Source organism: Drosophila eugracilis, unplaced genomic scaffold (genome assembly GCF_018153835.1).
Source record: "Drosophila eugracilis isolate 14026-0451.02 unplaced genomic scaffold, ASM1815383v1 contig_722, whole genome shotgun sequence".
Classification (NCBI taxonomy): Eukaryota; Metazoa; Arthropoda; class Insecta; order Diptera; family Drosophilidae; genus Drosophila; species Drosophila eugracilis.
In genome coordinates this window covers 134,734-162,643 of record NW_024573616.1, presented here as the reverse complement: position 1 = coordinate 162,643, position 27,910 = coordinate 134,734, and the positions used below count along the sequence as shown (strand labels likewise).

General features: G+C 41.7%; 2 protein-coding genes across 2 annotated transcripts in view; both read left to right on the top strand.

Moving 5' to 3' along the window:
* The window catches only part of LOC108117568 (homeotic protein antennapedia), a 78,501-nt gene that overhangs the window by 1,330 nt on the left and 49,261 nt on the right, over positions 1-27,910 (top strand). The window lies entirely within an intron of this gene.
* LOC121530405 lies at positions 12,366-12,516 on the top strand. Its single transcript, XM_041819437.1, has one exon. It carries the CDS (start codon positions 12,366-12,368, stop codon positions 12,462-12,464), a length of 99 nt encoding a protein of 32 aa, XP_041675371.1. The 3' UTR covers positions 12,465-12,516.

The following is a 27,910-nucleotide window of genomic DNA, read 5'->3' as shown; positions in this document are numbered from 1 at the left end:
AAGTTTCAACCCACATTTTTTGAATACAGACTTACTAATTGCTTAAAAATCTCAACATTTAACAATGAATAAGTTTTCAATGTTAAGCTAAAATGATCTCAAAACTCAACGAAGCACTTCCAGAAATTAGAAACGATTACTCACGAAACGATTATTTAAAAATAATGTATATATATGTATATAAATTCCTGAAAATATATGTAATTTTCTCAAATAGATACAAAATCTAAAAGTGTTAGCTTCTGCAACCGTAATCCAACCCACTGTCTAGACCAACTCCACTGTCTGTAGGTTCTGCTAAGCTTAGCTGTGCTTTAAAGCAAAATACCGAACTTGTTCTTATTTTTTCGTATGTCCAACGAGCAAAAGCCAACCAAGCCAAACCAAAGAACGAACCGAACAATTGTTTGCGCGCCAATTGTCTACGTCCCGAGGTCCCACTGTCCCAGCCCCCTGAGTTTGGGGCTTGGATTCGGGTTCGGGGTTTTGGTCCCACAATGGAACAGACCCCGAGACTTTGGGGCCCTGGCAAATGTCTTCTTCCACAGAATTTGAAACGGAAACATCGAACACTTTGTTTTGGTTCTTGTTTCACATTTAACTTGTTTTTCCTGGCCAGTGGTTTTTTATTCGCTGTTTTTTTTGCCAGTTTTCTTGTTTTGTTTTTTAAACTGACTTCGTGTTTTTGTTTTTGTGAAACTCAGTTTGGCGTTTGTAAGCGCGCGCATGCGTAAGTCTCTCAGGTTGGGTCAGTCACGCAATGGGCCGCCGACTCTGGGATCTGTGGGAGCTGGGATTGGGGGATTTTGGATTGGGAACAGAACCGAACCGAACGCAGCACGTAACTGCAGCGACTTTAGTCAAAATTAACAAGCCTCAAAACACAATTTCCAGCGCATGCAAATTCGTTGTCAAAATAAAATAAAATAAGACCAGTGAAATCGAAACAGAAACTGATAGCACACAGCGAGAAAATAAGTTATTAAGTGGGGTATTAATTAAAATAGAATAATTTATTAACTGATGTTTAACAACTCATGGAAAAGGGAGTGTGACCTTGCTCTTGAAAGACAGGGCAAATCAGCTTGAATGTTAGTGTGAACTTGCTCTTGTAAATTATGGCAAATTGGTTTATAGTGACGAAGGGTTATTTTAGTGATTTCTTAATAAGAAGTTACTTAAACTGACTTACTTATATTTCTCTCTCTGCAAGAGTTGGATCTGGCCAAAAAGGCGTTCAGAGGGGCAACTCCAGTTAAGCGATAAATGAGTTACTGACGTCCGAGCATGTGCATGTCCAGTATCAGGCTCCATTCGAGGCTCCTTCTTGGCCACTCGAGTGTCTTGCTCCAGGCCAAAAAGCAGGTGCTACATCCAAGGAGAAACCTCCGACACCCTCCCCCACCGCCACCACAACCCCCCTAAGCCCACTGAACCCCCTTGAGCCCCCGCTGTAGCAACATTTCAACAGCCTTCAAAAAGCATTTCCAGACATTCTCATATGTAAATTTATGCACTAAGCGGACCACTTTTTTCCAAAGGGAGCTGAGGGGGTTGAGTGAGGTGGGCGGTGGGGGCGTCACTTCGGGCACAACACGTAGTCGTAGAAGAAGAAGAAGAGGACGAGGAAGAGGCTGTGGCAAGCGAAAAATTGATATATGCCTGGGTTATGGTAAAAATCAACTAATTGATCTGCGGCTAACATGATTTTTATCTTTTGAGAACTTAATTATTTTCTGTTTCTGTTTCGCCAGCCGAGCGAGTTGGGACTTCCAATTTGAAATCGATATGGGAATGGGGATATATATATATATACATATATCGATATCTTAACCAACTGACAGGGGACAGAAACAGCAACAGAAACCGAGATACTGGAGCGGATGCGTAGGAATGCGAAGGTCTTCGTTATGGCTCTTGATTTGAGAGGTTTCACGGATTCGTTTTGATTGGGAATTGGCTTGAAAGGGTTTTCTACAATTTGTTTTGGGTAGGATTAGGAGGAGTGAGTCAGGCGGTTTTTGCAAAGTTGTATTGGATTTAACAATGTTTTCTATGAAGTTTATTTTCCTCAAAAGAAGTAAACACATTTCAACCCAAGGTAACTTTGATGTGACAGTTTTATATTAGCCTTCTTATACTTTTTTAAGAATATAAAGACTGCAGGTTTATCAAAGGATAAATATACGTATTTCCGCAGACCAAAATATTTTGTCCAGAACTTTTAATGAAATTTTATAATTCTTTTAAAAATATATAAATATATATATTATAGATTTTAACAATTTTTATAATATTATAGATTTTTATTTCTTAACTCAAACCCTTTTAAGTATCAATAAATTTCTCGCAGTGTTGCGAAAATCATTTGCTTTTTTGTCCCAACCCCGTTACTATTGTTTGGCCAAAAGCGATTGCCTTGAAGGGGGTCAAACGTGCGAATGGGCCAAAACGACGAAAATAACCAAAGCCAAATCTAATTCTTGTCGGTTGTTGCCTTAAATGATCGAAAGTTTTATGTTGCGTGCCACAAATACGGCAGCGAAGAATTTATGTTAATATCGCGTCTAAATACTCGATCAATATGCGAGCCATCAATATGCGAGGGCAGTTATCGGTATCGTTCGATTTGGCAATGGAATTAAATTTCGATTAAAAATAAATAGAAAAAAGAACCAAAGGGTAGGAGGAGGAAAACAAAACTAAAGGCAAAGTGTTTTGTCCTGACTGAAAGTCAAAGGCATTTCCAGTCGGTGCTTTTGCTTGCCCTCCACTTCCAGGGAGAGGATATATATTTTTGGCGCCAAATTGCTGCAACAGCTGTGTGCTGAACTTAAGAGAAGAACAGGATAAGAGAGGACTCTCTTAGAGCAGCTGTTGTTCCAATTTGCTTGTGGAGAGGGGGTTGTTCTCAAAGAGATTACATTCTCTCTTCTTTCGATTGGTTTTGAGTTTGAATGATTCTCTCTGGTCTTTGCCATTTGGCAGCCGCCACTCGAATTCTTCACTCTTCACTGGCAACTCCGCTCCGCAATGGTTGAAATCGAGGATTTTTGGAAATTGCCGACGGCAAATCATGGCCGACTTCCCGTTTCACCGCTCTTTATTGTTGTATTTGTGGTGTGTTTGTGTGTCACTGTGTGTTTTTGAGTGCCTGAGTGTGTGTGCCTCCCTTTTTTGGTTATTTTTTTCGTTTTGCAAATTGATTCTCGCGGCCATTATTCATCTTTTCCTTTGAAAAACTATTAAAGGTCGCTAAAAGCTCTCAAGCTCATCGATGACATAATTTATTTACCACCTTTTAAGTTCGATCGGTGTTTTGTTTTGGTATTTTGTTTAGTTTTGTGTTGTTATTAACTTGCTTTTGCACTAAAGTCTTATGAACTTGCCGACGGCAAAGCAGGATATAAAATAGCTTGTGAGAAAAATTAAGTTGCTTTCATTTTTGTAGATAGGTAAATGTGGGTTTAAATAAAAATCTAAATAATTTTAAATTTCTTATAATGTTTGAAAGAAACCTTTATGATGCTAGCTAAATTGCACATAAATTTTTAATTGAAAATGACTTAAAAATGAGAATGAGTCACTTCAAAAATTATCAGAGGTACGACCTCAGTTTTAGTTATTAATCATTATAAATTTTGTTTTTATAAAGAGATTAAAAAGCGATTGAGTTTTTGTAAATGTCGTGAAAATTAACTTAACTATTATAATTTATTTATCTCTTTTAACATTAACAATGTGGTATAGCTGATTTACAATGCTTTCAACTTAATATATCACAAGTTAAACTAAAACAAGAATTTCCTCTTTAAATATTTGTTAAACTTAACAAAGTTGATTATACAAATATGAAAACATTAAAGCTAAATGTTAAAAGGAAACAATTTACAGAGATTAAAGATTGCATAACTTAGATTATAAAAATATGAATAATTTTTAGATTTTAAGAAGCATCAACAGATTTATTTACCTTTTCACCAACCGCTCATTTTAAATGCTTTTTCATATCTTAAAAATATACTTTTATATATTTTACCTATAACCCCGTAATTCTTTATGCACTTTTAAACACTTCCAACTGCTACCCATTAATTCCCCCCAATGAGATTCATTAAGCAGCCTTTCAGTTGGCTCTCAATCGATTCTCACATCAATTTAATGGACACCCTACGCTGCCGAGTTCAACCCATGCCCACTCCCCCGTTCCCGCTATTCCTCAATTGCCAAATATTGTTCTTGCGCTTCTTTAATTCAACTTTTAGCTGGCTTTGGTTTTCGTTGCTGTCTCTCAGATATTCTCTTCTCCTCTTCTCTTCTCTTTTTTTCTTTTCTTTTTGGATGGAATTGGCACTTAAGTTACTCAAGTGGAAAAAAGTTTTTGTTTTTCGTTTACTCGATATAACTATACAAAAAAGGAGGGGAAAAAGAGGAACAAAAACAAACACAGATGGGGGAGAAACTCCATCGAACTCGCTCACTCTTTGGCGCTATCTCTTTCTACGGCCTGTCAGCTGGATTTCTTCATGGGGGTTATACGTATATATATATAGATATTCCTCCCCAGACTATTTTTGCCTGCAAAACTTTTGCCGCCTCTTGTTGTTCATTTTTTTTTACTGTATTTTCTTCTTATATCCAATTCAATTGAAGGCTGACAGCGGCAGAAATTTTCATTATGAAATTGGATCGTTGTCAATTTGTTTGGGAAAAACTGTTCCTGGGAAAGGGGTGGCTTAGAGGGAGAACGGAAAAAAGACCTCCGGTTATTATGGTTATTACTTTGCTAGCCTGCTGAAAATTTGCCGCGCGGACAGTTAGCACCTGTTTAGGCCTACAACTTTTTTATGGCCATTCCGGCTTCCTCCCCTTGTTTTTGTTTTTTTTCATTACCTGTTTATCGCTGCATCTTTACAAATCGCTGTTCGCCTTGAAGACGGTTCGAAAGTAAAGTGAAAAGACCGGAGAGTGTCTAAGAAAAAAGAGCTGTGGAATACCGAAAATTCCACTGTGCAGCGCCTTCAGTTCATAAATTAGAGTTGGCTTGCCTCTTTTTCCCTCCTTCTCCATGCCTTTCCGAGGGGGGATTTCCATTGGGGTCTTCAGTTAGCCAGTGATGTGATAATTGCGGCTTGGCTCAGCTTGGCTTACTTTGTTCGCCATTTAATTGTTAGTAATTTGTGCTTTCGCGTTCGGAAAGTCCACCCACCAGCCCCCCTCTGCGCTTTCCACTTAGTTTTCCCTTTTCATTTGCCCGTTTGCCAGTTTGCCCGTTTGCCAGTCGTCATTTATTCATTTATGCAAGCCGGGCTGGGTTTTTTCTCTCGTTCGGTTTCCCCTGGCGAAATTGTTCAACAAATTCTCGCTGGCACGCATTGCTGGCTTCGGATGCCCTTTAATCCATTGTTATTACTGTTCGCCGCGTTTTCCACTCTGTGGTAGTTGTTTTTTGTTTTTGTATAGCGCTGGGTGGCAATTGCAGTGAATGTTGTTATTTTGGCTTCACTTGCACCTTTACGCTTCGTGGTTTGTGTCTGAGCTTTGACGTGCACTTCCTTTTCATGTTAACAGAAGCGTGACAAGAAGTAGGAATATGTGAATATTGGGTAGGGCAGTAAGTAGTTCGAACTAAAGCTTAGTAAAAGTTGGACAAAAATGGTGGAAAGATGAGCGGATTTACTGGAAAGTGGCCCTGACTAGTATGTAATTCAGGCAAAATCAATGTGGTGTTGACTTTATTTACTTTTAGAAATCTAAGTATGGTTATGCACTTAGATATAAATTAAAGATTAAAGATATAAAATAATATATTATGATGATTATGATAGTTAGTATCAAATGGTCATTATATTTACAATTTTCAAAACATTTCTTTGTGAAATCAAACCAAAAAAGGGGAGTGATGGATTAATAATTAATAATAATAAGGGATTATCATTGCAAGAAACTTTCCTTCTGAAACGGACATGTATTTAAAAATCCCCTGAAGTTAAGAAATCCCTAAAAACGAGTAGCGTTCTTCTGAGCGGAATTCCCTTGCCGCTGCTTCCAAGAATAAAAAACAAAACCCCAAAAAAAAAACAACAAACAGAAGTCGAAGGAAGTGAACAGAAATTGTTACCGAGAACATTTAAAGAACCTCGGAGACTGCAGAAGGAGAACTTTGACATTTCCCTTTTTGTGATCAACGTCGGCGCTCTCTTTCACTCATTCCCACTAAGCCGCCCCCTCTGAGCCACCGCCCGCCTCCGCCACCACTGTCATTGTGTTGAACGTTTTCATGTTTTTGAGCGCAAAAACTTTTTTGGGATTATTTTTGTGGGACTTTTTCGGGCATGTGAAGTTGACTTTTTGACTTTTTCGGTAGAATAACATGGACTTTTGTTTCATCTCCGCTTCCCCGTTTTCTTTTGCACTTTTATTCGTGTGTGTATAAGTGTGTGTGTTTGTCACTTTATTCATAGTTTTGTGGAGCTTTTGGCTTGTCACCTTTTGTTTTTTCATTTTTTTTTTTTTGGTTAGCTTTTTCATGTGTCAGAAAACTGAAACTGCGGAAATAGAAAATTGTTTTCTCGGCGGGTAACAAGTTTGACCTTCACACTCTGATGAGGTGCCACGCCTACTATTCGGAACAGAACTTAGTCACATATCCGCCCTCTTAGTATTTGTATTTTGACGACGGCCCATAAATCAAAGTCGCAAAACTACAGAAACAGAAAAAGTGTCAGGCTCTTGCAAATTACTTGGAAGTTGACATCGCAACGGAGGTTGCCCTTATGTGTATTTTTTTTTGGTTCGGCCTCTGGGAAATGCTTAGCATATGAACATGGAATGCTTACTAGCTCATCTCTCGTCTCACTCACTCGCTTGCTGTCTCTCTTGCACAGAGAAGCGGCTTAGCTAAGTGGAGCAACATGTGTGGGTGTCTCACAGTGGCGGGGAGAGATAAGGGATAACTTAACAGTGTTCATTCGATTTAAAGTTATGGTTTGCAGAAACCTATTAACTGGATTGAACTTTTTAGAAGTCGTAACACAGCCCTCTAGTCTCCCCTTCCACACTTTATAAATACAAAAGTATCCGGAAATTATATTCGACATCAGCAAAGTTTTCAGAATAATAATGCACAAAAAAGAGCCCCAAACTTTGGCATTAATATCGAAGGCAGCAATCCAAACGCTCAGCAGCCGGAAAATTACGCTAATCAGTCGCTCCACTGGCGATTAGCGAATACAAATACAAACCGGAGAGCCAACAATAAATAAATAAATCAAATTCCCAACAAACAATAGGAAAAACAAGAATAAGAATAAGAATAAGAATAAGAACGAGAATATGAAGGAGGAGCAGCCGCTGAAGGGGCACAAAAAGAGGCCAAGAGAGGGCAAAGTTTGCCAAGTGATTTGGATAAGTTCGATATTGCGTAGGCAAGTCAATAAACTGGCGGGGGAAAATCATCGGGGGAACGCGGCTCTCCGAGACTGGCCAACAAATATTTTGACATTTTTCCAGCAGCAGCCATAAATCACTCAGCATCTAAGCGAGAGCGAGATGGAGATTGAGAGAGCAGCGGAGGATGTCTGACATGATTTCTGGACTCATAATTAGAAAATTAGTTCAAGTAATGCTGATGATGGGGGGGAGGACAGAGGGAAAAGGTTACCTTACCCTAACTTTAAGCAAGCTTGTACTTTCTGGGTGTTAAAAGTTGAATAGTTGTTTAAAATTATTGCATACTTTCTGGCGCCAAATTCTGGTAAATTTTACAAACACAAACTAAAATCAATCTTGTGAGCAATATACTCGACCGTTCTATAAGAAATTTGCGATACAGCTAAATAAAATATGCCTTTGAACATTACAATCATCAAAAAGTTGTTTAAACTTAAAAAGACATAATAAAAGCGTTTAGGACTGCTTAATAATGGTTTCAAGAAGGTGTAGGCTTGAAGTATATGATTTATGAACCTTATATGACAAGCAGATCCTATCCTTTAGGCATCCGGTTGATCCTTGATTTATCTGTGTATATATCTTTGAATTTTTCTATATATATTTCCGTAACTCACTCCATTCCTTCTGCGGATTGTCAAGTGCTAAGTGCTCGAAAGTGGCGAGCTACGCGTCACAGGAGCAACTCCGGCACTTTGACAGACTATTATGCGAGAAAGGTTTCTTTCACTTTCCATGGCTGTAGAGCAGAGAATCTAGGGAGTAGGGAAAGGAGAAAGGGAATATAAACGGGAAGCAGAGAATCGGGGAACCCGAGAAGCGGAGAACCGGAGAAACCAGACGGGGGAGAAGCGGAGGAGCGAAAGATGTTCGAGTCGCTGCGGAACTGTCATTTCCGTTTTACTTGTAAAATGAACATGGAAGTATTCGAGGCAGCCGACAAAGTGGCAGCAGTAGCTATGGCTACAGCTATGGCCATGCTCATAGGAACTCTAGCGGGCGGATCGGAACGGAAAGGAGCAGCTGACGCTGACTTGTTATACACTAAACTGCCCGAGGGGCGGGCATTGGAAGGGGGGCCTAAAGCGGACGGACGGCGGTAAGCGGAAGGATGAACCAGGCCAGACAGACAGACAGACAGAGACAGAAAGAAAGAGAGAGGGAGAGAGACCGGGAGCGAGACAGAGACGGACAGACACAAAGGGGCGGACGGACGGACGGACAATTGCGTTTAACGTTTTTCGCAAAAACTTTTCGCTCCGCTTTCGTTGTATATTCTGCGCTAAAGGAAATTGCCGGCGAGTCACAGACGGAACGGAGGCAGTGTTGTTAACAATAAATTACAAAATATAGCTAAATCAATGTGTAATAAAAATATCTTGGTATTGGGGAGATTAAATTATATATAAATAAAGGTTTAGGATAAACGTCTTAAAGATATTCATACTCATTCGGGTAAATATGACAAGATTAGGATGGTTATAGGTGTATCCTTGATCTCATAACACATTTATTTATGCTTATTAAAATGATGATTTTCTATGAATATTATATTTAATGAATACCCATAATAATAAATTGTAAATTTGAAAATCTTCAATGGCTTTCTTACCCTAACTTTTGGTTAATATTAATAAATCTAAAAAGTTACCTTTAAATTTGGATATTCCTTATTAGTACACCCAAAACTTGGCTTGAAATTAGCCAACGTGACAGCTCTTGAAGGAGTGGCGGCAGAGGGCGGTTGTGAATTGCGGCAGGGAGGGGCTGTGGCGGAGCGGGTGGTTCGGGGCAACAACGCAACCAAGCATTTCGCACTGTTCCCGCTCCGAAGGTAACAACGCAAGAAAATGCCAGGCAACAAGACAAGCAGAACTGACGTAAAAAGATTTTTGTGTTTCCCCCCGGACCGGCTAACCCCCTGCACCACACCGCCCCCTGCCTTGATGGGGGTGGCGTCTGGCCGGATTGAAGCCTCATCATGGAGCTTTCGCCCTCAACGATAAAGGCGAGTGCGATCTTTAAACGCTGTCCAAACGCTGCGAAGTCCATTACGAATATTTTTTGGAATGGGAATGAAATTTCAACGCGTGCGACTTTAGATTGGAAAAAGTTGCCAATGAAATGGGAAAATTTTAATTAAATGTTACAAATTTGGGTTGTTTCACTCGACTTGAAAAGAGATTTGCTTCAATATGGATACCTTCAGGAAGTATTTATAAAATTGGGAAACGTACAAAGGGATATTTTGTGTTTACAAACTAACTGCAAGATTATTTCCTGCTCATCTTTAGTTTATTTCAATTTTACTTGCAAAACATCTTCACAAACTGTTTAACTTCCTGTGGCACTTTTAAGGAAATCTTAGAGTTTCCCCAAGACTTCAAAAAATCAAAAAATTTAAAGCTTTTCCTCTTCCAAAATTTGACATCCACATCCCCTAAAACCGAAAAATGGAAAATGTTACATTTTTTTCACTTACAATGCAGAATTTCTCTGGCTAAAGAAAAACTATTAAGCGATGGAAGGGAAAATTTTAATGAAAAATCTTTTGGCCAGCATGCAAAAGCCACTTGAAAGGGCTCTGCTGCCCCGTCTCTTTCCCTCCCACACTCGGCCCCTCTCTTTCACTCTCTTTCAGTGACATGAATGCTGACAACGTGTCTTAGTTTGCACAAAACGAGCTCAAGAGATGCAGTCAACACACACACATACACAGGCACATGGCTTTTCCATTACCAGGACATGGACGCCTGTTGTTGACTCCTTTTCTGCCAGTGTCTGTTTTCCGGGCTTGTCATGTTAAAGGAATTTTAATTTAATTACAAGCCAAGAGTGAAGGGGGAGTATGGGGTATGGGAGGAGACGTTCTCATATTTTCAATTTAAAACAATAAATAGGAAAGTAATAGATTAGCCTGCCAAAGATATGGAAAATGCACAGGAAAAAAAGATATTGATTAGTAAGAAAAGTGAAAATTAAACTGATTTTACTCAGGTTACTAAGAGAAGAAAATATCTAAAACCAACTTAACTTTCCTAATTTACATCAAAATTTATTTCCCACCTGTAAACATTTTCCTTAAAGTTGTTAACATTTCCAGTGCAGTCCCCCCAGCACTTTGTTAATAATCAATAATAAAAATCAGATCCGCATAAATCATTTCCTGCTGTCTAGCTAGATGCCTATCGCTCTTGTCTGGGAAATTAGGAAAACTTCAGCAGAGCAGAGGAGAGAGCCCCTTCCAGAAATCCACATTTTCAATTTTCATAATTTTCGGTTGAGAGAATTGCGCCGTCGGCGTTGACACCAAAATCAATATCAACGAAAATTCCTTGCAGGCTTTGTTTTTCCACAGGTATTTTTCTTCTTAGCTCAACTGCTTTGTCATATCAACAGACGCTGCATGCCCCGTGTCCCTCCCCTCTGGAGGACTCCAATATTTTGTGGCAAGGCCGCACGTTCGTGCGTTCGTGCCAAAAAATAATTTCCTACTCGCCGCCAGACGCAGTGGCGAAGCTGAAACCAAGGAGAGTTCCCATCTGAGGGGCAACTTGAGCGCACTTATTGTTATCAACGGCTGAAATATGGCATTTTAATTTTATTAGCTGCCTCTACATGCAGCACACTCCCAGGCCGAATGGATGTGCAGATGATGATGGCCCTGGCGACGCCGATGACAATCTCTGAAAGCGACAATGGGATCAAATGGCTTTTTAAGAGCACTTCAGATGGCCAACAGGAAGTGATTGCTGGGAAATTATTTTCATTTAATGGATATATCTTCTATCATCTTAATAGAGATTAGGAGGCACTAGAAATGTTCCCTGAGAACGATTAACGAGCTGAAGAAATGGAAAGTTTGTCTCTCCTTTCGTTTATACTTACATTTTAGGACTTATCTTACTTTCCAAGATAGTTTATTTAATTATATATTTTCCATAAGATTCCTATGAGAAGATCTTTCTTATATCCCAAAATCTCAAACCTATAATATTTCCCCTATAACTCAAACGTTTTCCCACTCGACACCCCATTGGCTTCCATAGTACGGGTTGTTATTCTTCTGGTCGTGATTGTTTTTGCTTTTGGCGGATCCCTCCACTTTTCGACAGCCGGGAAATGGCTGAGGCTGTTGGCATTTCAGTAGGGGGTGTTAAGAGAGAAAGTGAGACGGAGGGAGAGAGACTCCCACCGAATGCGCATGTCGAGAATCTCTAAGAGAATCTGGTATTGGACACCCATGCAGAGCTATCAAAGAGCCATAAAGTTATAGTTGCCACAGCAATGAAGTCATTTACCCAAAGTTTATGGCTAGTTGCAAATTGCGTTATTATTATGTGTGTGGAAGGCTACTGCCGGCTCTTTATCTCATTCTCTTGACCCAGTGGGCCGTTCTCTTAAGTAATATAATTTATTACGCCTTGATTTGACCCCCCTACTGGCCCGCCCCCTTGTTGTTGTCACTTCGTTGGGGGGCTTTTGTTAAGCATTTTCGAGCGCCAGCCAAAACGCTCCCAAATAAGAGGAAGAAGCCATTTTGGAGGAGAGCAGAAAATGCGGAAAATGTGGAAAATACGGAAAATACTTTTGTGTTTTGGCTCCTAAGGCGGCCAACGAAACTGGAGGCATCTCTAGTTGGCAATTTCGCAGCGTCGAGTCGAGAGAGATTCGAGCGCAATAATTTTCCCGGAGAAAAACGTGGCAAGGAAAAGCGTTAAAGCAATAACTCAGTATCATCCGTATGATTTTCCGTCGGCAAATGGGTTTTCACTGATGCCCTGTACGAGAATTAGCATAAACAGAGTGTTCGATTGATTTTGGCCAAATGTGCGGCTGACACGGCCAATGGATCTGAGTCCTTGCCCGCCCCCCTCCGCGTCAACAATCCCCTTCGGCCGTATCGAGCGAACATGTGCCCCATAACTCCCGTTGAGCTACTGTCCACGATTATCCTCGAAAAGCGAAAACTACGGCGCAAGTCGGCGAAGCGGAAAAAGTATCGCAAATAGCCGAAAATATTTCTCTATTTCCTCCCAAAAACTCATCAATTTTCCGGAGGTTTCTGTTCGACGGAAAGTGTCGCTCAATCCACTGCAGGTAATCTCCCTTCCTTAGTTTCTGTTTCTTTTTCTGTTTTTGTTTATTTTTATTTCGGGTCTATTAAAAGTTCTATAAAGTTTCGAAACATCTGCTGGGGCGAAAGTTTTCCCGCTCGGCAAGTGTCGAAAATGCTTTGTATAAATAATTTCTGCGGCTTCATGCAGTTCGCTTTGCTTTGGGGTCGAAGTGCATTATTTTGATGAGCTGCCCGGGGAAAGTTGTTTACGTTTCTGGTTTTTGTTTTTAGGAAGTGGCCTTGGGAATTAGTATTTTGTGTTTAAATGGGAATTTTCAAATAAGTAACTTGGGTATAAAAAGAAATATATATATGGATGGGGATCATGTTGGATGATTCGCTGCATTCCACCTTATGTTTCTTAATATTTAACCAAAGTTAACCTTACACAATTTTACAGATTTTCTAAAGTAATATTACCATTTACAAAGCTAAAAACTTAAACTAAAACATACCCAAAACTTGTCATTTAAAAACCAAAATGTAAACTTGCTTGGCTAAACTTTCTTTCTGTTTTTCCTTCCCATTTTCCATTCACTTTTCCGCTTTCGCTGAGCTATTTCCAGAACTATTTCCCATTGAGCGTCTTGCACAGCTGAAATCTGTTCAATTTACCACAAATATTCCTTGGCCTGGCCGTATAGGAATACCTGGCCTCCGCATTTTCCGCTCCCCTCATCCCGGCGCTTTTTCCGTTGTTGTTCGTGGCGCCCCGCATGTCACCGAAAAAAAGGGAAATGTAATGCATTTCCACCGCGGCTGCCACATCGAAAATGGAATTGAGCAATGCAACAACAATGAAATGTGTGTAACGCATGAGATGAAATGAAATGCAACACGCGCTGAGGGCAGAAAGGAAAATAACAAAAAAACTGAAAAACTGAAAAACTGAAAAACGAGAATTGAAAATCAGGCAAGCGAAAAGCAAAGCAAAAAAATAAAGGAAGCAAAACTGCAGACCGGGAAAAAAGGAATTTTAAACATGGCGCGAACATAATGTCCTGTGTCCTTGCCTGTCGCCGTCTCGCTCTTCCGTCTTCCCTCTCTTTCCTTGCGAATTTCCCCTCCACCGCTGTTGTTGGGAAAATCGAACATTGATTTATGGCGTGTGCGAATGTCGGGGAGGCAAAAAAACGTATATATGGATATATATATAGGGGAAAAGGGGCTGACAACGATGATGCTGATGAGCTGGAATTGTTTTTGATATGTCCCGGGCAGAGAGCGGATGGTAGAGAGGGAGGGGAAACGAGACAGAGGCAGAGACGGACATAAAGACAGATGCAGGTCGGTTACATGGATGTATATCGGAATACGAGTATATATGTCCGTACATTTACAGGAACGATTCTCGGGGTCCCTCATTGCCTCGATTATTATTATTATTATTTGTGGCAAACGGAGGGAAAGGGAAGATCCCTCTCTTCCCTCTCCCTCCCTCGCTCGCCCGATCGGATATATCCCTCCAGCCTGCCTCATTTCGCATTCATCGATGTTGCATTTACAACAACAAGAGCAGCCGCAAAACAACAATGAGGGGGACAAAAAACTGCAAATGCAATTCGTAACGCATAAATTTAAAAAGAAAAAATGAGACAGTGGCGGTGGCGGTGGGCAAGAGGGGTTGTAGGGCGGGGGAAATGCAAGTGAACGCGTGTCACATGTCGATTTTCGATTGTTCGCAAATTAATATATAAAACACAACGATGCGGTCTGGCTTTTCTGCGGTTCTCCCATCTCTCATCTCTCCCTCTCCCCAAACCCAGACCCAAACTTACATAACCCCCCTCGGCGAATTTACATGTTACAATTGCGGATATTGAAAATGTATCGATTTGTTGGCCGAGTCTGAACTTGTCAGGAGCAACATTTTCAATAACAATTTTTAATTCGAAAAAAGAACTTTTGTGGGAATCAATGAAAGGAGAGGTTGAGCTTAACAAGGGATTAAAATGCTTATAAAAAGGTTGAAATATGTTTAAAAAGTGGTCTAAGCTATACTAAGTAATGTGTATTATTTAAACTTAATCTCCTGCTATAAGTTACATCTTTCTGCACTTGATCAAGAGACTCAAAAGGCCACCTAGAAGTCCCGTTGGTAAGGAGTTTCTTCAACAGAGGTTGAGCTTAACAAGTAATTAAAATCACCTAAAAAGGTTGAAATACGGTTGAAAAACGGTCTAAGCTATACTACTTTATCGCCTCTTATAAGTTACTTCCCTCTGCACTTGATCAAGAGACTTTAAATGCTTCCTAGAAGCCCCGTTTCTAAGGAATTTCTCCACGGCAAAGGCCCAAATTCTCAACGAATCAACTCCATCTACCACTCTTAGCCCCCAAACCCCTACACCAACCAAATAGATCCCTGTCTCCGCACTAAATCTATCTAACTAAATCTAAACTCGTTTGGGCCTGCCATTGCCGACGGCCAAACACGCGCTGGTAATTGCTGCAATTGGCGCTCATTTCTCTGTCATAAATATCTTTTTGGCCAACTTCAGGCTGGCGCAAATTATCGCATCATGCATGGTCGTCGCTTGAGAGGGGAGGGGTGGCAGAATAAATTGTAAATCACCTTCACACCAAAAGCAAGGGGCGGGGGTGGAAAACCGATTTCCCAACACGGCCCCCAAGTTCAGAGAGCTTGCACTAGAAAAGCGAGTTAATAAATTACGTGTAAAACAACGTGTGAACTAACATAAATAATTTCCCGCTGCACATTTCCCAGTCACTCCTAGGAACAATCGATTAAGCGTAGATAAAAATCAATTTGCGGCCATAATAAATTGCTCAACTACCAGGAGCATAAGTCCTGCCCCTGCACCACTCCGCATGTTGCAGCAATTTAGCTTCATTTTGCCAGACTCTCGCCAGTCCCCCGAACAAATTGGCCAGCAAGCTGAAAGTAAAAGAAGGCTAAAAAGAAACTAAACTAAAATAAACTAAAAATCTTGAAGAAGAGCCAGCCAAGTCGAGGCAGGCAAAAATTTACAAACATTGTAATCACGGGTTAAATATCGCCAAAGCCAGGGCCAGCTGCTCGCAGTCCACAGCCTTCTTAACCCCGAAAGTATCTAGAGTTGAGAATCTTCCACCTCCATGGAGTGCTCAAGGATGAGGAGTGGAGCGGGGTCTGTGGATTAATCACCGCGGGCAGGGCAAGCCCCAGACTCCAAGGCTCTTTTGGTTGCAGCCCGCAAAGCCCGACTTCGACTTCGACTTCGACTTCGACTCGAACTCCCACTCCAACTTCATCTGCAACTGCAGCTGGAAGTCTGCGGCCGAAGCTCAGTCCCATCCACTTGCCCAGCGCTGCTCGCCGAGATCACGATTCACAACTTAATCCCAGCCAGCTAGCTCAGCCGGTTTCCCTTGCCCTCCTCGGACACTTGAAGAAATAATTGTTAAAGTTGCTTGAATGTTTTATTTTTCAGAATTTGTATATTAAAGAAAGTTAATCAAAACTGAAAATTAATCAAAAACTAACTAAATATTTCTCCCTCTGCACACCATCTCGAAGTGCAGCTTCATCTAGAAAGGTGCAGCACCGTTTGTCCATTTGTTTCTGATGCTTTGGCTGCGTTTCGTATTTTGTTCATTTCACATTTTTATTTAACATCCGCAAATCGTCTGCCGCCCTCTCTTGTATTTTTTCCAGCCACGCCCACCGATTCGTGGAGGCCAGGCATTGGCAATAGCAAAAAAAAATAACCGAAAAATGTTGCCAACTGATTCATCGAATCCGAAACAAAATGAATTCATTTGTGAGCTCTCAGAGCTCTTGCCGTGGGGCAAGGAGGGGCACTCGCCATTCTGAGGGGGAGGCCGGAGCGGCCTTTTCTAATTGAAGTGTTTGTCTAGACCCTGGAGCGGTGAATGTTGCAAGTGATTAGCAAATGGCAGGCAGAGGAGTAAGTTCGAGCTGGGAGCTGGGCTTGTTAAACGATCCGAAACGGAAGATGGGTGGACTTTGGGGATCCCTGGGGAGGATTATGGTTGAGCTCGTATACTCGTAGGTAGATATTTAAATATGGTTAATAGGAGGACTATGATGAGATGGAGGTCTCTGACTATATGTACTTACTCTATATTAAGGCATTTGCAAACTTTCTTTATGAGAAGAATCATTTAAGAAAGAGCTCCAAAAACGGGTTTATAACTTCACTTTATAACTCATCAGTTAATCCTTTCGCTATCACACATCCTTCCTTCAACTCTTTCAAGGAAAATAACAAATTTATTTATTATACAAATATTTAAATACTCTCCCGTCGAACCTTTTGAATTTCTAATTCATATAAATCGCTTGTCAGCTGGAATGCATCCCTTTTTACTTTTACCTAACCAACTTTAATATTTTTTAACGCCATTTCAAAGCTGGCTTTTCACGTTCGACAAACGGCATCAGTCGGGGAGTGGAAAACCAGCCAGCAAAAAAAACAACAGAAAACAACAGCTCGACGCGCACTTTTATCGGAGGGTAATAATTCATTACACACTTTTTCGCCTCCTTTTTCCCCCTTCCGCGCTTTTCCTTCAGCCATCAGCTGGCATCGGAAGTGCTGCATTTACCGCAATCGACGGCCATTTTCCCCATGCTCCTGGGAGTGGAAGAGGGGAAAGGGAAAACGCAGGATCGGTCAGTTAGCGAGAAAAGCTAACACACACGAGAGGCAGGAGTCCCGTTGATAAGACATACGCACCTAGAAAAAAGAAGGGAAAACAAGGAAAAAAAGGATAAGGCTGGATAAGCCACTCAATTAACTAATTGTCCTCAAATGATATTCATTAGAGGAAAAGCCCTGGCCAGCGGGGACTTTGGGGCAGGGGCAGTGGGAAAACCAGCCTGATGGATAAGATTTCAGTTATCGTAGGACCAAAAAAAAATAAGGAAAAACGAAAAAGAGGTCCAAGCGGGACCATAAATCAATGTAACTGTCAACGTCAACGGCGTCAATAGTTAAGTGCGAGCGGGAAAGCACTAGCGATGGAAACCACCCCCGAACTGATGCCACGCCCCCAACCCCAAAGGACTCAAATCCCCGTTTTCTGACGAGGGAAGTTGGCTTTTTGCATTACAACTAGATGATGTCAGCAAATATGAAATAACGAAATTGTTTCAAAGTGTCAAAGGAGAAGACGCACACACACACACACACACTCGCACTCACACACATGTAAATATGATGTCCTTGCGAGTATTTGCACTTCCTTGCGGCCCAAGCCAAAGAGGATATTACAAGCAGCTTGTGGGGAAATTAGATCTTCACAACTGCCTGGCAACTGCAGCATCTTTCACACAGTTTTCCCGAGAAGCAGCCGGGGAAGGCAGGGGCTAGGAGGCATTGGGTAGCCATGTATGTCAAAGGTCCCCCGAGGGCATCGGTGGCGCCACTAAAATACATGTTGCACTTAATTGGAATGATTTCGTCTGTGAAATATGACTTCTCGATGGTTCCCCGATTTTGAAAGGGGAGTATATCTGGGTGTTTGGTTCTGGTTAAGGCACATTCGGAATTCCATATTTGGGGAGGGAATTTTTGAGGTTTAATTGGAGGAAACTCAAGTTGGTTATGGTGGACTTTCTCATTTATAGATTTAGATTATATTACTTTATATTCACTTTGGTTTCAATCTTTATTCTAACAACTGTTAGCTATATATATATAATCTATATTTCTAGCGGTTATCTCCCGATCTCCCTTTGTCCAACCATAAAATTTAATCCTCCTTTGACACCAGAGACCACTCCATCCATCATAACCACTCCTTATCGCCCACTCCCAATATGATCTCTCAGTTATGCATCTAACAAATTGAACTAATTTCCTATGCTCGCCTCTTTGTCATTGCAGGTAAGCACGCAACCACTTTCCAGCCCGCCAAAAGACAGGGACAGACTAGCCGGCGATGCCATCTCTGTCTCCTCCGCCAAGTAAGCCACATATAGGCCAAAGGGGGGACTTGAAGAGGGGGGAGTCTGGGATGGGTAGCTGAATGGGATACATTTCAAATACCTTAAATGCGCAGGCAGCATTCCAGCAGTTGGCTATATCTGATTTCTGTCAACATTAAAATTGCAGACCTGACAATGCAACGGACAAAAGAACCAAAACCAAAACCAAAACCGAAAACCGAACCGAACCGAACTAAGTAACCCAAAGATAGAGTGACAGGATACAGAATAATGTGGGGGGCTGTTTTTGGGGTAGAGAGAGAGGAGGGCTTGGCCAATTGGCCAAGTGTAGTCCTAGGCGATAACACAATGGCTAAAACGCCCCGAAAAACTGGTTGCAGAAAGAGCCAGTGAGTGGCAACAGAGATTATAAATTGAAATTGAGTTCATAAAACACGAATCAGCAAAACGTTTAACATCTTTATTTCTGCGAAATGGCAGAGACACAGACCGACAGACCGACGTCTTCCAGGCAATCGCAATCGCACTGCCAATGGCCAAGGCAATGGCAATGGCAATGGCAATGGTATTGGCTTTGGCATTGGCATTGGCACTGCCAGACACAGATGGTACTAAGACCCGGACCAAGGTGCGATTTCCTCGACTTCTTCGACTGCTGCTCGAATGCAATCAAACAAGCGCTAGTCAATTGTAGCCATGTCGATTCCTTCTCGAGGCCAGCATCCAACAGCCAACAGCCAGCATCCAGACCATCATCTCCCAGGCAGGCAGCCTGCCAACTCAGTCTGGCCAAAAGACTCGATTCTCGATTCTCGGCCAATACCAGGACCAGCAAATAGACAGACAGATGTAGCCGAGTGCGAGCAGCCAGGCTGCCAAAGTGCTGGAGGACCATCGTGCTGAAGAGATGGGCTTACCGTGGGCCAGGCAGCTGCAGTTTTGGGTTCAAAAGTATCTGAAAGATGCAGGCGTTTAAAAGGAGTTCCAAAAGCAAGTTAGTTGGGAGATACATTTAGTTTTTGGAATACAATTTAAGGCTAGATTTCCTTAGACAACATTTCTACTTTAATCTCCTTCTTTACTTAACATTTTTGTGCCATAATTCCCTAATCAGCCCCACTGTTTCGAGCTTTTTTCTGGATGCTGTGTGAGCATCTTGAATGCGGAATGTGCACGCGTTGAATTTCTTGTAGACGTGCGATAAAAATTTGCGACATTGCAACAGTTTGGCGAACGTGCGAGCCCGTCGGAGGTGATGCCGCCCCTGATCCCCCTCGAAGCCCCCTGTTGGCATGCCCCTGCCTTATTGGCAGCTCTTAGCGTACAAAGACGCTGCTGGGCCAAAAAGCAGATGACACTAACCGATACTCCTAATCTGCGTGAATAAAAATGTAAATGAATTGAAGATTGCCCCGGCCGGCATTTATGAGCTATGACCACTTAAGGGGCCTGGGAGGGGGCGTGGCGGACAAAACGTGGACACAAGTGACAAGTGCGATTAGGTCGGGACTATGGGTGTATTTCTTGTTGTTCTTTTTGGCTTTAATAAGCCGCGACAGGCAGGTGAACATCGTTAAAACAGTTCGCTTGGTCAAGCACCACAAATGGTGACTGAGCCTCTTGGTCAAGGAGTCCACCAGAAACCAGTCCGATCTGCAGGAGAACTCCCGGCAATATGCCAGGTTGGGGGAAACCTAACGGATAGCCGCCGAATCGGGTTGAAGGCTCACATCCAGACCTGGCACAAACATGTTTTCACTTCCCGGACGAAAGCTTGCCAAAATGAGAAAATAAAGGAGAAAAACACACACACACGAGGCAATCTAAATGCCACCAGATGGGAACAGGGGCGTGCTTAGAGGGGGTTTCGTACTAATTGTTCTGGCAATTAATGGTAAAAGTTTGAAATTTAACCTTTTATTTATCAACCGAAAAAACTCTTCAACTTCTAGAAAAGGTGAAAGAAAAATCAAACTAAACTTCCTTCTGCTTAACTACGCATTCGTTTTCCATCCAACCCCCTTTTGGCACGCCCCTGGAAGGCCATCTAAGACTGCCATTCCATGATGGCTTCGTTGCTAAAGTGTTTGTCGATAAACCAAGGCGAAGGTGATGGGGGAAGGCGAGGTGGGGAGAGGTGTGCGATTGACCAAGGCGCATATAATAAAAATTAAATCGCACAATATAAAAACGCTCAAGTTAGAGGGGAGAGCGAAAGAGTGGGGAGCTAGAGCGAAGACGGGTCGAAATGAAAACGTAAGCGGAAAAATCGAGTCACGAACATTGAAATATGTGTTGTCCACGGCCCCAGAGAGAGCTGATGAGGATGTGGATGTGGATGTGGATGCGGAGGACATGGACATGGCATCGACTGATAAATGCGTGGAAAATGCAACAGCTGCCAGAGCTGGATAAGAACGCTCAGGCACACCAGCAGGCAGCAGCAGGCAGCAGGCAGTCGGCAGGAGTTGTGGATGTGGAAAATTGAACGTGCAAGTGCCAGTGCCGGAATAAGAAGGAAAAGTGGCCGAGGAAGATTTTCCAGAGTAGGTTCACTGGCTGAGGCAGCCGCGGCTCTGTTGGTAAACAAATCATTTGAAAGGATTTTCACACACAATCCATCTTCGTTGGACCGCTGACTGAGCCACACTGAGATCTGTCTCAATTTGTGCACTCGAAGAAATGTCGTGAATGTTAGAAAAAGAAAATTAGATTCCTTAAATCCTGATGAAAGGTATTTCTGAGAGTCAGAAAGGGTTTTCCACTCGCTTAACTTAGCTTTACTATCACAACCTTTACTTTGATGTAAGCAAATGACAAATATTTCAAATTTCCCAAACGTTGTACTTTATTTTCCCAAGTGCAGCTCAGCCTTTCTCCTGCTCGCTCGCTTCCTTTCTTCCTATCCCTATTTTGAACGACAGGCAACCTGTTTGTTCGCCGGCACAAAGGATCAACTCCTTTGGAGGCGAAAGTGTTCGGGACAAAAGGCCAGCTCGGATTAGAGACCGGACAAAAAAAGAGAAAGTTGGCATTGTCCTTTAGGGATATTCGCAAAATATCAATAGGCAAAACATTGACTGGCCGAGAGAATGGAACTTATGCAATCGCTTCGCTGCAGTTACAGTTTCACAGCGGTGCCTCACAGAGCAAGGACAAATGGCAAGGACACGCCTGCAGTTTGCCTGACTTTGGTCCTTAGTTTCGGGCCCAGCGTAATCTTATGCAATTCAGGGCAGAGGGCACCACGCGAAGGTCAGCGGAAAGGGCAAGTTGTTCATGGGTTTTATGACCACCGATCCCTAATCCTCCTTCGCCTGAGATCGAGTGGTGTGGGAAGCAGGCGTGTGGTCAGCTAACTGTAGCAAGGTCAATGGCTGTGTCCTCATTACTGCCATGGTCATTAAGTTAATGATAATTTTTACGACCTCCTAAGTTGTTTATAATTTTTGGGCATAAACGTGTCCGGAAATTTGTAATTTATATTTTTTCTGGCTTTATTTTCATTTGGCTTGCAGATGCCAGGAAATATTTTTAAATATTTTCAGTTTTTGGAAATTTTAGAAAAAATAATAATAAAGAGAATATATAAACTATGATTTGAAGACACCCCGCATTTCCTTCATTTCCATTTCCATTTTCATTAAAGCCACTCTCATCAGAAATTTCAAACCTAATCTGTATGTAAATTCGAGTAATTTCCCTTCTCTCGAATTAGATTAAATTCCTTCTGGCCAGCCATCCCCTGCCAATGCCCTGAAAGTCCTGCGAAGTATTTTGTCAGTTTCATTCTGCTGCTGCAATTTACACAAAATTAAATTCACACTGTCCTCGAGGCGGAAAAGACAACACAAACCCAACTCAAGGGGGGTGGTGGGTGGGTCTTGGCAGGCAATGAAAATGAAAAAATTCCAATGCAACGTTTGAAGTTTATTGGCCATAAATAAGGGGCCAGAGAGCCCCCATCGACGCTTCGAGGCTCAAAGGACACTCGGACTACAAGTCGGGCGAGGACAACGAGCGACAGCGATTGACAATTTGATTAAAAACGAGTAGCGAGCGGAAAAATGCATACAGCCAGGATGCATTTACACTTCCCATTCGGCATTCAGCATTCAACATTAAAGTGAAAGTTTCGTCCTGAATTTAATTTGCGATGCGATGGAAAAGTCCAGCGGATTGCCAACCAAACCATCCATTCGGGCTCTGAGTAATTGTTGCTAATGAAAAATGGGAGTGGGCGGCGTATTTAAGTGGCTAATTTCACTGGGGGTTACCCAGGAATTTCCAGGGGTTTGGGGGGACAGGAATGACAAATGAAATTGCAGCCGCTGCACAAAATGCAAATGAAATGTGCAACGTGTGGGGGGTGATGGGGAGGGGGTGCTGTTGTTCCAGGACAATTGGTTTTCCATGTGCGAATGTGTGAACATGAATGCAGTTCTCCTTGCCTGTGTGTGTGTGTGTGCGTTGCATGAGTGAAATGTCGTTGTCCGTCCTGTGGCTTCTGTTTTACAAATTTCCCATTTATTGGCCGTGACAAAATATGATACGAAAATTAATATTATTGATTAAATAATTGAAAATGGCAGCAATAAATTATATGCTCCCCCCTGAATGTCCTTCTTCCCTATCCTTTCCCTCTGACAGTTTGTTTTGCATTTTGGAATTGGCGTTGACATTTTCCAGTTCGGGATTTGCTGGTCATTTTGTTTGCAATTTGAATGATTCTCGGTGGATGGGCATTAATTTGGTGATGGCTATTGATTTGTCGGGGCTTATGGCTGTGTTTGCTGACAAGGAAAACTCATTTGATAAATGGAAATTGCGACTTTAAATATTCGTTCTTTTAAAGTAATGTTTAGGGAGTACTTACAACAAATCTTTCGAGTTTGAAAATCCTTACCAAGGGAAGGATGTTGCCACATAGAACATTAACTTAGTTTAGCTAGAAGGAAATTGCTGATTTAAAAAGAGAAACCATTTTATATATTAAATAACTTCAATTTAAGCATCTTCCCACTTTCCATCTTTCATTTGTGCTTTCATTTAGAAACAATTACCACCAAAAATTTCCACCCTTGCTAGGCGGTCCTTCGAGCTCTCCAGACAATTTCCCATCCTCCTCTTTCATTTGCCTTTCGGTTTTAATAAAATATTTCATAATTCCCCCGACGCTTTTGCTATTGACACTTGCTGATGGCATCTCTTTCCTTTCGTCCGTCTCTGCCTCTGTCTTTGTCTCTGCCCTTGGCTCCATCTCTTTCGCTCGGTGCCCCCTGCTGTGCAGTCAAACGCGTAGGTGAAAGTTCACTTCGGCTGGTGGGAGAAGATGCACAACAGTGTCCTCCGTTGCTCGTTGTCGTTGTCGTTGGTGTCCACAGGACCTCAGCTTGGCATCATCAACAATGCCAGAAGCAGACGATGGTCCAGTGGGTATGGCTGCACTGTGAGAAAGAAAAGTATCTCTTTGAGTTCAGAAAAGATTGAAAATAAAAGTACTTTAGACCGATCAATATTCTTCCTTAAAATAATTTACAAATTTTTAGAAATTTGATAAATGATTTTTTAAAATTCTTTAAGTTGTTTGGTTTTTTAGCTTTCTTTTTCACACCGAAAACAACCACAAATTATAAAATATATTCATGGATCTAACAAACTATATATATTTATTATTAAATTGAAATTTTTAAAGTTTTATTTAATTTTTGTAGTGCCTTCTAGCAAGGGTTTTTGTGGATTCGGTCCTCTGGCGACGGCGGTTGAATTGATTTCAGCGTTGATGGCGTTGACACAAAAAGCTTTTACGGCGCCCTCTGCGGTCGCTGCATACCGCTGGCCACCTACGGCGCATCCTGGAAGCCACCCCCCTCCTCATCCTGCCCCCCGTTAGCATCCCTTTCGCCCAGCATCCTGTTCTTGTTGCTCTCTCGGATGATTTACATACAAAGTGAACATGTCGCAAGGGTTTTTTATTTGTTGTTGCCGTCGTCGTGCGATCTCTCTCCTGGTGGCAAGAGTTGTCGTCCTCGAAGCCATGGCGGAAATTAAAGTTGTGACACCTTTAACCAAAAACCGTGGAAAAATGTGCGAAAATCCCTTACGGATTGGCCAAGAATTCGCGATGAGTTGGATTATTTTTCTTCAATTTATTCCATATTTTTGGTATGCAAAAAAAAAGTGAAAAAGTTTTCATTTGGAAATTGCAACCACCATTGTTGTTGTTGCCGTTGTTTTGCGGCTACCTTTTGGCACAAAGGATGTGTCGCTGGTGCCCGTCCTCGTCCTCGTGCTCGCCGGCAGCCTCATCCTCATGCTCATCCTTTTCCTGTTCCTGTTACTGCTTCTCTGCTTCTGCCCTCCAGCTGCGTCAGAGAATTTCGGGTTTCCTTCTTTCGTTTTTTGCTGGCTGCCCTTTTCAGTTGATTTCGGCCTCGAAACCATTTACGCCCCTCGACTGCGGGGGTTGGTTGGGGCAGTGGCAGGGGTAGCAGCGAGGGGGGATCACACAGCATGTCTTCTCCTTGGGCAACGTCAAAAAATATCCGCCCGTGTCTGCATCGAATTCAAGCGGCGGTTTATTATTATTTTTGAGTCCCCCCTCTCATGCTGTCGGTCTCTTTTCCCTTTTTTTTTTTGTTTGTTCCCTTTTGGCTTTCCCATTTTAATAATGCAGATATTTTTTTAAGTGTAATGAATTCAATTAAAGTTCTGCTGAAATAAAGACCTTTTGTAAGAAGGGAATGCTCAGGGAAGTATGCAAAAATGGGCAATAGAAGATTCAAATTATAATTTAATTTTCAGTAACAAACTGGATTTTCCTGCTTATATAAAATCTTTTTAAAACAATATATTTAGGAAAATCATTTAATTACGTTATTTTACATATGTGTAATGCTTTTTAAATATATAAAAAAAATGCCTTATAAAAGAATGTAGAAAGACTTCTACTTGACTTACCTACTTACCAAAATCTGCAAAAAATATTTCCGCTTTTGATTATCTATAATAATGATTGGTTAACATATGACATATTCACACATTCTCATTTATTTTTCTTACATCCTTTCATCCTCAATAACCAAAATATTGCATTTTTATGACTCCATTACAAGGCTTTGGTAACAACTCCACAGATTATCCTTAAAATCATCTCAAATCACCACAACCCCCAGTAAGCATAAGGTCATAAAACCCCAATCGTTAATCGAATGAAAAGAAAAATCCCTTAGAAATTGAAAAGCCGTCAAGGTCGTAAAACTAACCACAGTGAGCACTTGATAATTGCCTCTCACATCGACATAAAAAGTGGAAAAGCGTTAAATGATTTACTTAACCAGTTGGCCAAACGAAAACCCAGCAAACATTTGGCACACATTTTATCCAGAGAAGTGTGGCAAAGAAAGGGGAAGAAGAGGGGGGAAATCAGAAGAACCAGGAGGCAGAAAGAGATGGAGATAGAGAGCAAAAGATAAACGTCGACAAAGCGATTTGTATCTAATTTTATGAGGTCATAAAAAGCAATCATTTCGCCATTTGCCGCAAAGACCGCAGCTGGCAGTAGCCCATAAAATGTGTGGCCCGGCCCCTGCTCCCCCTCCTCCTCCCCCTGCACTCCACGAAAGGTTCTTGGGCGGCAGTAAAGCGGATTTTATGGCCTTAGAACTGCGCTCCGAGCTTGGTTAAGTGAATTACATGGATTGGCTGCTTATTGGATTTTAATTGTTATGGCCAAGTGGATGGCTGGTCGGAGGTGTGGCCAGTTCAAGAGTCGGAAGCGAAAAGGTTGCCCCATCCCAAGCCACTTCCGCCGAGAGCCAGGCTTTTTATTTCAGAGTCCAGATAAGCGTGTCACACAATTAATTAGCTACAATGAAAACTTCAACTAATTAGCGCGGAAAACAATAATACAGTTGAGGGAAAACTCAGGTGGTTTTTCATATTTTCTAGGGGGAGGTAAGGTCACAGAAAAACGTGAAGGGAATACAAAAAACAAAAAAAGTTTAATGAATTCATAAAATATTTGTGTAGAAAAAGAAAGGAGAGCAAGATAAATATTTCAAGGTTCTGTGCACAGCTAGCGGGGGCAGTGGAGGGTTAAGCGGGCGTTTGAGGCAATTTTAATAATTATTAAAAATTAGTTCCATGTGTTTCCTGCAGCTGTCCATGAATGGAAATCAACTGGCAGGCTCTTGGACCCCAAACTTTGATACCTTTCCAATAATTCCAGGCCGCGTCGGAGGGGAGGAATCTCCTCAATTTGGGGCCATAAATCAATCCCGGTCCCTTTCAAAATGTCTGTGTTTATTTTCGGGGGAAGCTTTTCGAGAAATCTTTATAAATACGTATCCCGATCCGGCTGTCTCGTAAACATGTTGCAAAACACTTAAAATATTTCGTTTATTTCTCATATATAAATATTTCCTCTAAACAACAGACATCAGTTTCTTTCCCGAGTCTGACACTTGCCAAACGCTAAAACTGTCAACTTACCCGCTCTGTCATAATTAAAACACAAACACGATTTCTAGTGCCTAATTCCCTGCTGGCTGTTTTTGTTTAAACAAATTCTTGTCATGGCCGAGAAAATCCATTTGGCAGCCAGCGTTGATGGCTGATTTGGCACTTTGTTTTCGGGATAATAAATCTGAAGCGGCTCTAGTATATTGGCTGAAAGCGAATTCTGACAAATAATAGCGGGTGGCGATTATTTATGAAGACTTTATTTAAATTGGCTGAGAAATACATTTTAAAGGGAATGATTATATGCAACGATCTTCCTCATCTCTAGTACATTGTATTAACTTTTAGTCTTTGTGTTAATCCCGCTTAGAATCAGCATTTAAACTTACTCATCGCCCACTACAATCTTAATTGCCGCTCAATTAGGAATACATACACATAAAAAGGACATTCCGGCACGCAATGCTAAACAGGAATCCAGGCAGTATCTGGGATTATGAACGAGCCGCGAGTCCTGTAATTAGAGCAATGAGCCCGCCGTCAGATCGTTATCCTTCGGTGTGCCAACATATGAGCCACAATAAAACCCAATTTGGAGCATAATATTTCTCGACTCTCTCGGCTTTGTTTTGTATTTAATTACGAATATATTTTGAAATACGTACTAGCGTGGCATACAAAATGGGCGAATGAAAAATGTTTGCACGCACATGTCATGTCAACTGCAAACGCATAAAATTTATTCAAAACACGCAAAACTCAAAAGCCAGAAAGAACACCAACAACACGGAACACACGTTAACCAAAATTTTGGCCCAGCGGCTTCGTTTCGAACACCCAAAAGTTGTGGGCCATCCCGAAAAGGAATAGTTCCCGACACGCTTTAGGCGCCATGATAAGAAGAGGTCTAAAAATAAGTCGCCTTTTGAATTGGATTCCCTATAGAAATGGATGGATGG

Coding starts and splice junctions, on each gene's coding strand:
- LOC121530405 (XM_041819437.1), top strand. CDS start 12,366: ATGTGCCCCATAACTCCCGTTGAGCTACTGTCCACGATTATCCTCGAA.